This window comes from Maylandia zebra, linkage group LG6 (genome assembly GCF_041146795.1).
Source record: "Maylandia zebra isolate NMK-2024a linkage group LG6, Mzebra_GT3a, whole genome shotgun sequence".
In the NCBI taxonomy this organism is placed as follows: Eukaryota; Metazoa; Chordata; class Actinopteri; order Cichliformes; family Cichlidae; genus Maylandia; species Maylandia zebra.
Genome location: NC_135172.1, coordinates 20,588,348 through 20,604,263, shown reverse-complemented (window position 1 = coordinate 20,604,263; position 15,916 = coordinate 20,588,348). Strand labels below are relative to the sequence as shown.

The window sequence follows — 15,916 nt, the reverse complement described above, 5'->3', positions numbered from 1 at the left end:
TGGTTAGCACTACTTCCTCACAGCAAGTTCCTGCTTCAAATCCTGGCTGGGGTCTGTCTTTACGGAGTTTACATGTTTGACCTTCTCCAAAGTACAACGGTCCAAAAACAAACACATGTTAGGTTAACTGGTGATCAAAGAAGTATTAATTAATACTGAATTAATATATACAATTATAGGGAGTGCAGAATTATTAGGCAAGTTGTATTTTTGAGGAACTATAAAGACACATCTCCTGGATGCACTGGTACGCATCTTCAGTGATGTATCCTAGGGTCATCAGGTGTTTCGGGTCTCACAACATCATACACCCTCGCCCAGGCGACCCAGCCGGGGGTGATCAAGCCCCGACTTGCGTACCACCTTTCTTTGCAAGGACCCTCAAAAGCCTGCCATCCATGGATTCTGTCAGTGTTTTGATCTGTTCACCATCAACATTGCGTGCAGCAGCAACCACAGCCTCCCAGACACTGTTCAGATGATGGACCATAGGTTCTCAATGGGGTTCAGATCAGGTGAACAAGGTGGCCATGTCATTAGTTTTTCTTCTTTTATACCCTTTCTTGCCAGCCACGCTGTGGAGTACTTGGACGCGTGTGATGGAGCATTGTCCTGCATGAAAATCATGTTTTTCTTGAAGGATGCAGACTTCTTCCTGTACTTGAAGAAGGTGTCTTCCAGAAACTGGCAGTAGGACTGGGAGTTGAGCTTGACTCTATCCTCAACCCGAAAAGGCCCCACAAGCTCATCTTTAATGATACCAGCCCAAACCAGTACTCCACCTCCACCTTGCTGGCGTCTGAGTCGGACTGGAGCTCTCTGCCCTTTACCAATCCAGCCACGGGCCCATCCATCTGGCCCATCAAGACTCACTCTCATTTCATCAGTCCATAAAACCTTAGAAAAACCAGTCTTGAGATATTTCTTGGCCCAGTCTTGACGTTTCAGCTTGTGCGTCTTGTTCAGTGGTGGTCGTCTTTCAGCCTTTCTTACCTTGGCCATGTCTCTGAGTATTGCACACCTTGTGCTTTTGGGCACTCCAGTGATGTTGCAGCTCTGAAATATGGCCAAACTGGTGGCAAGTGGCATCTTGGCAGCTGCACGCTTGACTTTTCTCAGTTCATGGGCAGTTATTTTGCGCCTTGGTTTTTCCACACGCTTCTTGCGACCCTGTTGACTATTTTGAATGAAACGCTTGATTGTTCGATGATCACGCTTCAGAAGCTTTGCAATTTTGAGACTGCTGCATCCCTCTGCAAGATATCTCACTATTTTTGACTTTTCTGAGCCTGTCAAGTCCTTCTTTTGACCCATTTTGCCAAAGGAAAGGACGTTGCCTAATAATTATGCACACCTGATATAGGGTGTTGATGTCATTAGACCACACCCCTTCTCATTACAGAGATGCACATCACCTAATATGCTTAATTGGTAGTAGGCTTTTGAGCCTATACAGCTTGGAGTAAGACAACATGCATGAAGAGGATGATGTGGACAAAATACTCATTTGCCTAATAATTCTGCACTCCCTGTATAAATGGCAGTTAGGAGGATTTTTTTTAATTACACAGAAGTAGGTGTAATAAATACCAACTGTTTCAGTGTCAGTAACATTTCCACTTTCAGTTTATTATACTTGAATGATTATGACTGGACAGGATATGATATTTTAAAAAACAAATGTTGTAAAATCTTTTTTTCTTTTTCTTTTTTTTTTTAAAAACCCACTCTCCCTGCTCTCCAAAACATTGTGTGAGGATTGATCATACATCTATTAATGTCAAATAGGCTATTTATGTTTTTGTTGTAGACAGTTATTATGAGGGACCATAGTATGCCATAATATGAAGGCATTTGGTTTTTATAGAGTCAACACAACCAGTACACATAATAAAACAAATAAAAAAACATAAACACATTTCATATACACGATGTTGCAATAACTATACAAGCACGAGGTGAAAGCTGTCCATTCTTAAAACCTTATAATATACAAAAATATATATATACAAAAACTGGCAACCTCTTATGCATTTTTTATGTATTAATTCTTAATTAGTTTACAAGAATCCATAAATCAATTTTTAATTATGAATACAATATTCTGTTACCTCACAAACATCACTTACTGTACCTTTAATTGATTGTTAGCCTGCAGACAGACATAAGCACACAGGAACCTTTTTCATTGTGTAGGTGGTCATTCTAATAGTGTAATTCAGGGTTGGATCAGCGCATACAAACAACCCAAACTTCCTAGTCAGCGTGCAGGGATTTAACAAAGTGAAAACAGTTTTGGTGTGTGCACTTTATGACTGATTCATAACTTTGTTACCTACTTTGGAGAATTTTACTATTTCAGCTTATAATTGCTGTCATATGTCTAGCTCAATCCGAGGGAAATCAAATTGTCACACATAAATAGGACACAGTGCAAACCTCAGGAAAGGCATTCAGGAAAGGACTGTTGGGCACTTGAACCTGTACAGTCTAATGCATTTTATTGACTTTTTTTTTTTGCTTTTAATTTTGAAATATAACTAATAGGTATGGTATAACTGTCAAATACACACCTAAATAATCCTTAAGCAGAGTGACTAAGTTTATATGTGTAGGTACTTACAGAAAACAGCAGGTAAACAGTAAAGTTTACAGAAACACACTCAGAGCAAGCACAAATCAAAGAAAAATAAAGTGAAACCAGAAACCAGATCTACTTGATTCTAACCTGCGTGTAACGCCAGGGCTGGATTAACCTGCCAGGGGACTATGGGCCCAAAGAAAGAATTGTATTTCATGGAACATTATATAGATCCAGGTCTGCTGAGTGGTGTGTGATCTGGATGAGAATAAAGAGGGGGAAAAATCTACAGGAACGCTGAGATAAGCATGACAATGTTCATTCAATTAGCTGTAAACATCTACACATGGATGTCTAGCTGCTTCCGGCTCACAATGAAGAGCCGGAGAGACAGCATTCAGCCAGAAGAGAACAAGTAAACCTTCACGCCACCAAATATCATTTCCCAACAAACACAACAGCACATGTTTGGCTGTTTAAATAAAGAATTACCTTTTAATTTTCCTACAGCAATGAAAACTGTTTCTGTAACTGTGTCTTCAGTGCCCTTAACCCCCATCTACCATCTGCTCTGATGGCCGGGTTCATTGTTACTGATCGTGCCCTTTATTATGTGTGAATCTTGATTTGCATAAATCTTGTTTCTAAAGCCCTGCGCACAGCTGCTTCCACACAGCACAGGCACCACAAACCGATTCAAATGCACCCAGTAATTCAGTGTCTTTAATAAAGTTATGTTGAAATTAGTGAAGCAATCCAGTACAATAATATAAAAGCAGTGGAGTTTCATCATTGCACATCAGAGCCATGACACAAATGACAAAGCAAAAGCAACATGTGGTCCTCTAGTGTCTTTTAAAAGCTTCACACAGAGAAGCCTGGACACATTTTCTGTCAGCTATGGGAACGACAACACCTGCATCTTCAGAGGTTTACTAATCTACCAAAAAATGAACTTATACATTTTAAATATGGATCTTTAAATTGTGGAACAATCACAGAATGATGTTCCTTAATGTAAAACTGCAAAGACCTGGAATATCTCATCGTCTAGAGTACACAATATCATAAAAAGATTTTAAGAATCTGGAGAAATCTCTGTACACAAGGGACACGGCTGAAAATCAGTCAGTCGGGATCAAAATAGGGAATCATTGCATGGGCTCAGGAACACTTCCAGACATTAACTGAGGTAAAAAAACAAAAAAAAACAAAAAACAAAAACATGGATGCCACATTCTCCAGACTCGGTTGAAAATCATACATCTCTGACTGTATTGAGGTGCTTTAGGTCCCATGAGATTAGCAGCACCATCAATGCTGAAACGTATATACAGGATTTCAACATAACCTCCTATCCAGATGACCTGTCTGTCAGGGAATGCCTTGAGTATTTCAGTAAGATGATACTAAACCTCATACTGCAGCATCTAATATAACAGCATGGTGTTATCCACAAGTTTCATTGTACAATGACAATAACCGGTTGTTATTTTATTTTTTAAAGTAACCGAAGACATTTCTATACAAACAAGCTTTTAATTCATTTTTTTAATTGTTTCATATTATTATTTTATGTATCTTTCTGGTTTTATTGTGAAGCACTTTGTGATTTTTATCGGTGAAAAGTCCTATATAAATACATTTTACTTACTTACTATTCTATTCTATACCAGTAGAGGAGTCTGGGTGGCGAAGAGGCCTGGCAGCAGTCCAGATCTTTCACCAACTGAAAACAATTGGAGCATACCTTAATCCTTAAAAATTAAATTCCTTGAAAAAAATAAAGGAGCCTTGTACTGCTCTCCTACTGCCTGGATGTTTGGTACGCATGGTCCACCTCTGACAACAGGAAGGCTGTGCACAATGTAATTAACAATTCCCAAGAAATCACTGGCTCCTGTCTCAGGAAAACCAGGGTCATTACAGGTGACCCCTTGCACCCTGCACACCACCAGTTTGACCCACTACCCTCTGGTGAGCGTCCAGGGTCACTAACAGCTTCTTCCGATGGGCCACCACACCTTACCAATCTGAGCCACGGTCTCATCACTCAGGCCACTCACAAACAGACTCTTGCCTTTCTCTTGTTTTGTATATATTCCTCTAGATTATATATACACATTATTTCATTTCATAGTTACTTTTGTATTTCAGCTGCTCAAAGCACTGCCCGTCAAATAGGCCCAAGGTGCTTAAAACATTCCTCAGAAATTCTGGTCCATGTTGGCGTGATGGCATCAAACAACTGTTGCAGAGATGATCTGAGATTTTCATGGCATCAGAAGATGGGTACGATGTGGTCTTAAAAAGATGGACTCGGGTAGGCTGTGGCATTTAAACAATGCTCAGTTGGTAGTAAGGGGCTCAAAGTGTGCCAAAAAAGAACCTGAACACTCTTACACCACCAGCAGCAGCGTGGACCATTGATACAAGGCAGGATGGATCCATACTTTATGTTGTTAACGCCAAACCCTGAACCTACCACCTAAATATCAGGGTACAAATTGAAACCCGTCACGTCAGGCAATATTTTTTTAACACCTTCTGTTGTCCAATTTTAGTTCCTGTTCTTAGGTAACAGGACTGGCACTTGGTCTGGTCTTCTGCTGCTGTAGCCCGTCTGCCTCAAGGTTCGACATGTGTTCACAGATGCCTTTTGCACACCTTTGTTTTAATGAGTGGTTATTTGACTCACTGTTGTTCCTATCAGCTCAAAGTAGTCTGACCCTTCTACTCTGACGTCTGGTATCAACAAAGTATTTTCACCCAGAGAACTGCTGCTCACTGGATATTTTTCTCTTTATTGGCCCATTGTCTGTAAACCCTGGAGGTGGTTGTGTGGGAAAGTTGTAGATTAACTGCTTCTGTAATACTCAAACCAAACCGTCCGGCACCAACAACCAAGCCACGTTCAAAGTCACCTTTCTTCCTCATTCTGATGCTCGGTTTGGGCTTCAGCAGGTCGTGTCTACATGCCAAAATGCACTCAGTTGCTGCCTTGCGACTGGCCGAGTAAATATCAGCACCAAGAATAACGTAGCCAGGGACTGTAATATAATTTAGCAATCCTAATAATAGAACTAATCAGTTTTAGTATTAGGATTAAGCAGCAGGAAACTGATGCATGGGTGGAGTTAACAATTCCATCTATCGCTCCAGTGTTACAGATACTAAAAATGTTAGCTGACAGCCATCAACCACTTACAGAAACTAACAGGAAAAAACTGGAAGAGAGAAAAATGAGTTTGTATGAGCGAGCTTAAGACTTTCTGACACCTTTTAAGGCTATTTTGAGAAGCAATTTTGCAAGAAACTTTACAGGGAGTCTCTCTTTTCCTCCACAACCCTATGTTTAATATAGTTTGTGTTTGGAGGCTTAAACTTTACACGGCCAACGAGGGGAGTCTCCTGTAAACATGACAAACGGTATGAGCGGTGATGTTATCAGTAGTTTATTGTATGTTAATTCCAACACATTCAAAATGGAAAGGAAGAAAGAAAAATAAAATAAGGACCTAAACGTTAAAAAAAAAGGGGGGAAAAAAAAGTCTCCACCTACAACAGTTTTGTAATAGCAACAAGGGTAAACACAGTAAAATGAAGATGGCAGCCAAATGTTTACCACACTTGCTAAAGCCAAGAAGATACTTCTATTTCCATTAAAAAAAAAGGGTTGGAATGATTTACAATGAGGATCCATTAACTGCACTTTTAAATCACAGAAAAATAAATTAACACTTTTTCTTCCTTTTTCCTTTCGAGGATCCTTTAAAGTTTCGAGAGGGATGAGTCGTTAAAGACCTCAGCGAGAAAATAATTACCCATCTATAAATTTCTACCTTCGAACGTTTTACCACCACTGACATGGAGAAAGCACGAGATCGGTTTGAAAGCATGATGGCTCTTCTTCACCACTCTCTTCATTGACCGTTGCTGTAAAAAGTATGATTGCAGTCAAGTGCCCGCGTTAAGCAATTACCTGACAAATAGACATTTGGTGGGGAGGGGGTGGGTGGGCTGAGGCACTCGAGGACCAAAGAGCTGTCATTTTTCTGCAATGTTAGGTCAAAAGCTGTTACCAAGTTTAAAAGCCATTTCCACATCTGAAAACATACCACAAAATTACCAAGCATGACTGTGAAAATCTACCTTGACGATACCATACTTATTTACCACGTCTTGTTTCAACTGCGAGTGAGAAGGAGAGATTTCACACTAATTACGAAGAGCAATTTCTTTTTTGCAGCCAGATGAGAAATTTGGAGAGGTTGTTGTGTTGAGACTGACGAGATTGTCCCAGAAATGTTGGAAATAGTGCAAAACCACCAGACAAGGAAGACCTCATTAGTATATTTGTCAAGAAAAATGCTACATCATCATTTTACTTCCCGTTTCAGTGCAAGATAACAAAAGAAAAAAAAAAAAAGAAAAACACGTTTTCCTTTCCAGCCGAAACCAAAAGGTCTTCCCTCCCTTAGAGTGGTAACAAAAAAAAAAAAGAAAGAAAAATGCTAATGGACAAGGAGGAGCTGACATGTATGGCATTCAGATAACTCAAAATATGCACAGTGAATAATCAGCATATGAAAATACAAATGTTTTAACGCTAGAAAAGTGAGTGCAGTTATTTGCTTGTCTGTAGGCTGGAGGGGACCGACGAGCCCCACGCATACAGATCTTTACAAAAATTGTTGCTGAGGAAAAAAAACAAAAAAAAACAACAGTCTGACAACTTGTGAGTCCAGGGGTCAACCCGATTGCTGCCATGAGTCGATCAAAACTACGGCCAGTGTCTGAATTTTATTCTGAGACATCGCCGAAGCGTCAGTTCAATGAAATCGTGGTCGTGCGGAGCTATGACCTGTTAAACCAAAAGACCAAGAATTCACTGCCACCATTTTTAATGTACCTTGTTTTTTTTTGGAGGGTGAAGTTCTTAAGATGTGGGGCTGCACCTCTTTGCTGTTTTAACAAAACAGAGCATGAGGCCCCTATTGTCTCTACAAAACCCACGACACACAATTACAACAAATGTACAAAACTCACAGCAGATTATCTGTAGTAATAAAACAGTATGGAAAATGAAATATGCACCTGAAAAACAAATCTTATGAATACTGCAAGTATTTTTTTTTTCCCCCCCAAAAAATCTGCTCTCAGCAGATACCAGTTCAAAAAAAAAGAAAGAAAAGAGCAGCTGTGTAGCAGCCCCAAACCACTTTTAGCTTTAGTAAGACTGGAAAAGGTGAAAGAGAAGGCACCATCATGCTTTTATCAAGTCGAGAGAGAAATGGATATACACAGAAAAGCGAAACATACAGTAAACTATGATTTTTGCTGTACATTTATTCAATTACTCCGCACTTAAGACAGGAAGGGAGGGAAGAGGGAGAGAGGTGTTGACCATCCCAGTTTCGCAGTCTAGCTGGCAGGACTAAAAAAAAAAAAAAAAAAAAAAAAAAAAGAAGAAAAAAAAACTAAACACTCAAGAGGGGAAAAAAAACAAACAAAAAAAAAAACAAAGAAAGAAAACAGAACAAGAGCAAGCCGCCATCATTATTATTACTCTTCTATTGTTCAGCTTTGTTTCTCATTTATCCTTTGTTTCCTCACTCATCGGGTGTAAGTCCAGGATTAGAGGATTTTTTTTTGATTCATAAATGAGAGAAAAGTGTCATGTAGATTTGTTTATCTTGTCCATCCAGCAGTAATCGAAAGGTTGTTTTGGGTCAAAAATGTGAAAAGTACATTGGTCACAGCCGACAGGCTGCGAGTGAGGCCTGCCCCGGTTAAGTCGTATCGCTTTGAGACAAAACAGGTCTCTCCAGCTGCGTCCCGAGCATGGATGTCAACGTAACATGACAAAAGTACCCATTAGTGCATATTGATGAGAGCATTATGCAATTTTGAAGCAGTGGTCTCTCAAAAAAGAAAAAGTAAAAGGCAAGCTTTCCCCCCAGGAACTGCACAGAACTTTGCATCTCACTCTTCTCGACCTGTGACGGGCAGAAAACCATACCATATAAAATGTGCAATAGAGGGGAATTCTTGAAGCAGCGCCCCAGTTAAGTCAAGGCATATATAATCTCTTTTGATGGGCTGTATTATTGTGGTTAAGTCTCATCAGTCCCTCCTAATGTGGCAGATTACTCCTGGTTGGTTTGCCTTTTTTTCCTTCTTCTTCTCGCAAATTTACAAATTAAAGTCTGCGAATTCTTGAGAAACCTGAAAAGGATGCTCAGCTCACAACTAATAAGCGACATTTTTTTGTTTGCTTATTTTGTTTTGTCTATTTCACAAACAAATGGTTGACAGGCTGTGTCACATTCCAAAGCATAGAGGGAACAAAAAAAATAAAATAAAAAACCAAACAAAAACAAATATATACTTTTATACATGAAGATTTCTTTTCGTTAACGAGAACGGTTGAAGATGAAGAACACGATACTACTTCCACACTTGAAGTGAGGAGGGGCGCTCTTTTCAGCGACGAGGGGTCGTGAAGCGGCCCTCTCCCTGGCCACTGGAGCCCCTTCCAGAGCCCATGCCGGGTTTGGGGGCCATGCTACCACGAGGCGGCGGTCCCCTTCCATCACGCATCATCCCGCTTCCCACGACGCCTCGTGAACCTCCGGCACCCCGATCGTTGCGCCTCATGTCCCGACGTTCGTCTCCCCCACGGGTCTCTCGTTCACGCACTGCTCTCGTCTTCTTCTCCTCCACGTTCAGACGCACCTCGCCTCGAAACATGATGGGCTGCAGGGAAAATTAAGAAGGGCACGGTCAGTTTCACTTTGCTCCTCTCCCAGACTATTTAAGCATTACTCTCCAGGTCTGTTTCATTCAGGTGGCAGCGACCCAGAGTGAAAGGACACTGGTGAGATTGACATTGCTGCCAACTTGAAAAGCGTGTTTTTAAGGTTTATCCTTACCACCTCACTGACCAATAAAACCCCACTATTACCTGCTACTGTGTAATGGCATCAATTTCGATATCAAATGCAATTTCCTGGATTTTTCTTGTCTCGTGGGCATCACTGATAACCCCAGCCTCAAACAGCAAAATCTTTCCCCACCCCATAAAAAGGACTCTTGAGCATGTCTGCAGGACTGGTTGAGGCAGAGCTGCCATTTTTGTTCACTCCCTGAAAATATGATTCTTTACACCTGCACTTATGCGTCTGTGTGCTGGATCTTCTCCACTGTGTCAAAATGGCCACTCTTTAACTTGAACTCCAATTTTGTTAAAGAAGAGGCAAAACCTTTTGACTGGGTTTGGTGGTGTGCAGACATTTTGTTACTGTGGTCCCCCAATTTTTAGTGGGCAGGCATAAGGTAGTGCAGAGACTTCAGGGAATTGCAGTAACACATCTGCTTATCGTCTCATCATGGATTCACAGAGAAAACAAAACAAACATGTGCTAGGCTGGATGTCACAGATTCAGGATTGGACACTGATAAAGACCCATGATGATGCTTGGCCAGTTTGACAGCAGAGTTGTGTTTTGTCTGTCAGTGGCTAATTTGCAGATGCACTAGTGCAAGCAGCCAGAACAAGATTTTTCACAGAGCCATCAGGAAGAGAACAGAAAGTCTGAAACCAGTCTAGACACACTCAAGGAAAAGACCCTTGAAATTTTTTCCTTTCTCTGGGTGGAGACACGATAGCAATTTGACTTCGTCATCTTGCTTTCCTCTTTGCATATTTAAAATCTCAATATGTGACTGACAGGACAAGGGATGCAAACAAATATATCACAGAAAACAATGACTTATGTTTCAATCAGTATGTATTCAATCTGAGCACGTAGGTGAACCCTAGCATCAAATGAAATGTAGCAATGCGTGTCACCAAAATCCACCACCAAATGAAACAAAGTGGGTAATGAAATGTTGATACATGCCCCTTCTACCTTGGCCCCCAGGATTCTCTGCACAGGCTCCGAATCGTCAAAGACAACAAATCCAAAGTTAGGCAACTTCCCACCAACGCCCTTGGTGTTGATTCGCAGTTCCACCACAGTTCCATATGCTGAAAGATCAGGGGATAAATTAAAAAAATAAATAAAATAAAAAATTCATCAATTTTGAATATTTTTTTTTAATGTGGAAGAAAATAAATATATTAAAAAAATAATTATATATATATTTAAAAGCATACTCATAAAAAACTCTTTGAGCTCGTTTTCGTCAATGTCATGTGGAAGATTGCCAACAAAAAGCTGGTGGCTGTCAGGGTACCGAACAATTCGCCTGCTATCCATGTCACCAGACTCTGAATCGCCCCTGCTACCTGCAAATCAGAACAACAGGCAATGAAAATGTAGAATCACACATCGGATCAACAACTGAAAAATGTTCTCAGTAAGAAATAAAACAAGTGCTTTAAACAGTAATATTTACCTTTGTTCACAAAACTCAAGTGCTGTTTTCCTGTTTGAGAGTCTGAAGAAGCAACGCCATCTAAAAAGCAACACAGACGTACAGATAGTATAAATAAACCAGATTTAAACAAAAAACCAAAACAGAGGAATCTTCAATCTGAGGAGGTCGGTGTTAGCATTACCAGATCTGGGACCCCGTGGAGTGAAGGGTGGTCTGTCGCGAGTGCGCTGGTCTCTGGGGCGAAGAGGTGCCGTCTGTGTCTCCGGCTTTGCATCGGCTCTGGGCTAAACAAGGCAAATGAGAAATTAATATCATCTCAGCTTTATCTAGGATCAGACAGAAATCTGTCCTTTTGTGCTGGGGCTGTATGTCATTCTGATCTTTTCCTGACAAAACTTTTCCTTTTTACTGGTTGTTCAACATATTGGTTGTTAGCATTCAAGCGGTTGCTTCAGGTTTTAAAGAATTGCTGAATTTCCTCCATATTTTCCTTGAGGAGACTGCATATGCTGAATATGCCTGGTTCCAAATGAAAATTTTTATTTTGTTTGCCGCATGAAATCGGAAAAGTCCAAACACGTGTTAGTGTCCTTTTCAATGAGCAGAGGTCATTCACACATGTGTACCAAAGTTATTGCTCTTCTTCATCACAAACATTCAATGTGATGCACGTTTGAAATGAGCACTGCAAGAGACTTCTAAGAAGGGCCTACACCTATCAGAGGGGCACCTACAGTATCTCATTATTAAGGTTTAATTTACAACAAGCTCTCTTGGTTTTTAAGTTAATAAACTCATGGTAGTTATTTACCTGTGAGCTTGGAGCCTTAACAACATGGGGTGAGATTCCAGAAGAGGTGACTGTGCCAGAAGGAGGCAGGTTTTTACTGGTCACCAAGGCCCAGGAGAAAGGCTGTTAGGAGTACAGTAACGCATCATTAGGGCTACACTGATAATGCTCAACAGCCACACTGTCATATCAATGTTTGTAACTTTGATTAGAGCGCATTAGTGCCATGTGGATTCTGTATCGTCCTGCTCTGTGCATCTTAACATTACAAAATGCATTGTTTTTCCTTCTGGCTTTAAAACTGGATCACAGTAAAGTTGTTATTCTCTAAAATGTTAAATGCATCACTTTAGATTCAATGAACTTGTATTGCCCCTTGTAATATGAGATGGAAACCACTAAGAAGTAATTTCTCCTCACCTTGGGAGGCTCCAGGGTGTTTGGTGGAGACTCCACAGGGACTGGTGAGGGTGCCTTCTCCTCCATCTCTTCAAGAACCTTCTCCTCGACCTCGGGCTTCGTCTCCTCTACCTTGGGCTCTGGTTCGGGTTCCGGCTCTGGCTCTGGAGCTGGTTCTTCCATGGGCTCTTCAACTCCGTTGCTGCAGACCACAAATAAGGAAACATGAAACAAATGTGTCACCTCTGCAGACGGATCATATTTGAGAGACTTTCATCTTACATTTGATTGCACCGAGTTCTAATCAAGTTCTGCGTACCTGACGGGGTGAGGTTCATAATAGGTGCTGCTGTTTGGGCTTTCCTGAAGTGGTTCAGGGGAAGTCGGCCTCTCCTCTGGCTCCTCTTCAACCTCCTCCTCCGATTCTGCAGAAGCAAAATAGTTAAAAAAAACAAACAAAAAAAACAAGAGCACTTTAAAATATGAACATCTACTTAAACTCACTAGTTTTAAGAAAAAGAAAAGTCACTCATGAAAATCTCACCCTCATCAAGCTCAGCTTCGGAGTCTCCAAAAACCTCATCCTCATAACAGAAGATGTCATTGTGGACGTAGAACTTGTTCGCCACTGAACCCTGAGAACATGAAAAAAAAGAAAAGAAAAACTGTTTAATATTTATACACAAACGGCACATGTTACAGTACTTCATGTATATCTTTTCAATTAGGCTGGTCTTGTGTAGCCCTGATAAGAATTTATTAGTCTTTGTAGGTTTTCAGTCATCCAGGTCATGGTGGTTTAAGGATCTTGGAAAGAAAGCAACTGTACTTTTCATAAGTAGCGAGTTTCATAAAGATATTCATCAATTATTCAGAACTGAAGATGCCTCTTGGATGAGAGGTGAAATGTCATCACAAAACTTCTAGTCGCTTTCTTTCCAAGATCCTAACACTATTTACTTATTCCCTTTATTGTGAGGCCACTTTGAGACAAGTGGGAGCACCAAGAGGTAGAAGCACTCACCTCTGGAGCAAGCACAAACGTTTGCATGAACTTCCTCATGGGTTGACCATTGTTCGACAGTTCTCCGAGGACTTGTACCACCACTCCATCGCTCAGTGTGGCATGAGCATCCACGTGCCTGATCTTTGTGTGGCATTCACTAAACTGCAGCGACATGACCTTCTTGTGGATTTCCTAAAATATGCAGGGAGGGGAGAAAAAGAAAAAAAAAAAAAAAAAAGAGAGAAAATGAAGGAACTAGGAAAATAGGAATCTTATTTCTAGACTCTCAAACTTTTAATTACTAATTTGGCAGGTTAAAAATCAGCAGAATTTACCCAGTGTGTTTTAATTTTATAAGTATACATCAGCTCAGGATGCAAGATGGTATTTTTACCTCTGGTAGTTTAATAATACCATTTTTTTTACTTCCCCGTACATATATTCTTTGCAGACAGCGACTTATTTAAAACGTTTAAATTCCATTAAAATGACATTTCACTAAAATTAAGTATTACCCCATTAATGAACTGGGGCTACAGTACCTACCGCTTGCCCATACACTGCTTCTGCCAACTTTCCACTTGGGTCGAGTCCTCCATGAACGTAGGAAGAATTCCTCCCGTAAAACCTAATCGCAAGTTAAAAAGCATCATTACCCATGCACAAATTTCCCATCAAATAGACTGTCATGTAAACATTTTGCAATTACCTGTGCAGAAAATCTGGTGCTTTGTTTAAGAGTGTGTAATACTGCCTCACAAACTCCCGCCCTACAAGCAGGGGACTTGGCTTCTCCATCACCATTTCTTTGGTAAACAATATTAAGTGCTGAAATGAAAAAAAAAAAAACAACAACAAACAAAAACAAAACAAAAAACGACCAGGATTTAGTTATTATACCGTGAAGAGCATGCATTTAAACATTCAGTTGGTGATTACACATACCCTAAACCACATTAGAAAAAGTGAAAATATTTAGTTTGTGGAAAAACATCGTGGAAAGCCTACCACATAATACTTAAGATAACTCAATACTATTAAACAACACCGTGCATAACTAAAAAAAACAAACAAAAAAACAAAACAAAAACGGCCATATATTTTTAGCAACACTCAAAATTCCTCCACTAGGATTACATCTGCATTTTACAGCACTGGCTTAAGCTAGGCAGTCATAATAGAGTGGCAACCGAGTGACGGACACAGAAAATGAAGTTCAGAATCAGTTAAAGCGCATCGTGCATTGTTTGCGGTCAGGCCATTTTAAGGAAGTCCATGTTGAGCACACGCAGTTGCAGTGCCTGAGGTAAACATGGATGTATCTGAGCAGCAAGTACAGGAAGTACAGAAAGGGCTCCTCTTTGCTAGAAAAGCGCTTCGTTTTCGTCGTCTAGGCCCACGTTTCATCAAACCAACATTAACTCCATACCAAAAGCAAGACAGCTGACTGTTTAGCTGGCTGGCTAATACACTAGCCGACATTCAACTGCGCCATCACGTCTATCCAATGAGACAAAGAGGGAAACCAGCTGATGATTAAAAAGGGAAGCTAGTAGTGCAGGTGCTCTGGTTAACGAGTGGAGAAAGCCAGCGAAACTACCGCTAAATTGAGTTGCAACTATACATCACGTTCATGTGTTATATCTGCGTAACCATATGTAGATGAGTGGCCTGCTATAAAGGGCCTTTTCGTCTAACCACATTTTGTCATCATTCACGTTTATCACGTTAACAGACGGATCCAAAAACAGCACCGTATGTGCGCCAGTTCTAGAAGATTAATGAGCACTGAAACGTCGTTAAGCTGACACACGTTATATAGTGGACTGAATGAATATGAATGCCACTACCGGCCTCTTTGCTGTCACCGTAAACTGCTAACACGAGCCCAGCAAACTGAATCGAAACTCAGAGCCTGCGACACTGCTAACTGGCTAACACTAGCGTTAGCTGACTTGTGGCGTCGTCGTTTTTTCTTTCGACAGGGACCACTTGTTCAGACAGCGGGCATATTTCATTTACACGCAACCCTGGAAAACAGACAACATCCACACATACATACAACTAGCAGGCTGTTTGAAGGCAGAGCTCGGGTAAATCAAGCCGACCTGATGTTAAGCCCGGCGTTAGCAATGGCTAAGGCATTTGCCATTGTAGTTAACCAACAGAGAGGTTCCACTACTGATACTATTCACTCACTCTTTTAAAATTTGTTACAAAGCCCAAGTAAGATAAAGCTCCCTCACACTTCTATTAGCCAACGCCTGAGTGTCCAGCTATTATCAATGAAACAAGTTAAGAGCTAATGCTAGCTCTCAGAGACAACAAAGGAAGACGATTTAACTAACTTGATTCAGAGTTAAAACGTCTAACCACACAGCTAATGTGGAATATTTGCACAATAATGACACATTTTAGTCGCCAACTCTGAATTATTACTGGCTGTAATCGATTGGAATAGTTGCGGTGTAACTACACAATGCAGCTAACATTAGGCTAGCTGATGCTGTAACCATTAGCTTAGAGGAATGCTAACTTACCTTGTGAAAGACCTATCTATGTAGACAGAATGGTGTGTAATAAATAATTATGAGCAACCGACTGTAAAGGGTTCTGAATTACAGAAAATCCCAAATGAGATACTGTGCGATTTCCCACGCTGCTCTCACTGACAGTTTATGATCTCTGCTCTACCAGAGATTGAAGATTTAAAGCGATAGCTTCGATTTATTGTTGTACCCCTGCAATCCGG

At 40.6% G+C, this 15,916-nt stretch overlaps 1 protein-coding gene across 2 annotated transcripts; it reads right to left on the bottom strand.

Annotated features, from left to right (window-relative positions):
- Window positions 1-6,020: 6,020 nt before the first annotated feature.
- g3bp2a (G3BP stress granule assembly factor 2a) lies at window positions 6,021-15,903 on the bottom strand. 2 transcript variants are annotated; one of them, XM_004549369.6, is made up of 13 exons: window positions 15,705-15,903; window positions 13,874-13,992; window positions 13,711-13,792; window positions 13,183-13,356; window positions 12,703-12,793; window positions 12,478-12,583; window positions 12,180-12,360; window positions 11,781-11,882; window positions 11,151-11,253; window positions 10,988-11,047; window positions 10,746-10,877; window positions 10,498-10,616; window positions 6,021-9,340 (listed from the first exon to the last, which is right to left on the bottom strand). In XM_004549369.6, the coding sequence occupies exons 2-13, from the start codon at window positions 13,966-13,968 to the stop codon at window positions 9,068-9,070; spliced, it is 1,518 nt and encodes a 505-aa protein (XP_004549426.1). In that variant the 5' UTR covers window positions 13,969-13,992; window positions 15,705-15,903; the 3' UTR covers window positions 6,021-9,067. The 2 variants fall into 2 exon arrangements, with proteins under 2 accessions (XP_004549426.1, XP_004549425.1); XM_004549368.5 differs by having other exon boundaries at window positions 10,489-10,616; window positions 15,705-15,902.
- Window positions 15,904-15,916: the final 13 nt, after the last annotated feature.

Bases quoted from the DNA above. Each gene is read 5' to 3' on its own strand.
- g3bp2a (XM_004549368.5), bottom strand. From the start codon at position 13,968: ATGGTGATGGAGAAGCCAAGTCCCCTGCTTGTAGGGCGGGAGTTTGTG. The intron at 12,794-13,182 runs GTGAGTGCTTCT...TCATGTTCTCAG, and splicing joins CGTTTGTGCTTGCTCCAGAG to GGTTCAGTGGCGAACAAGTT. The intron at 10,878-10,987 runs GTAAATATTACT...TCTGATTTGCAG, and splicing joins CTTGAGTTTTGTGAACAAAG to GTAGCAGGGGCGATTCAGAG.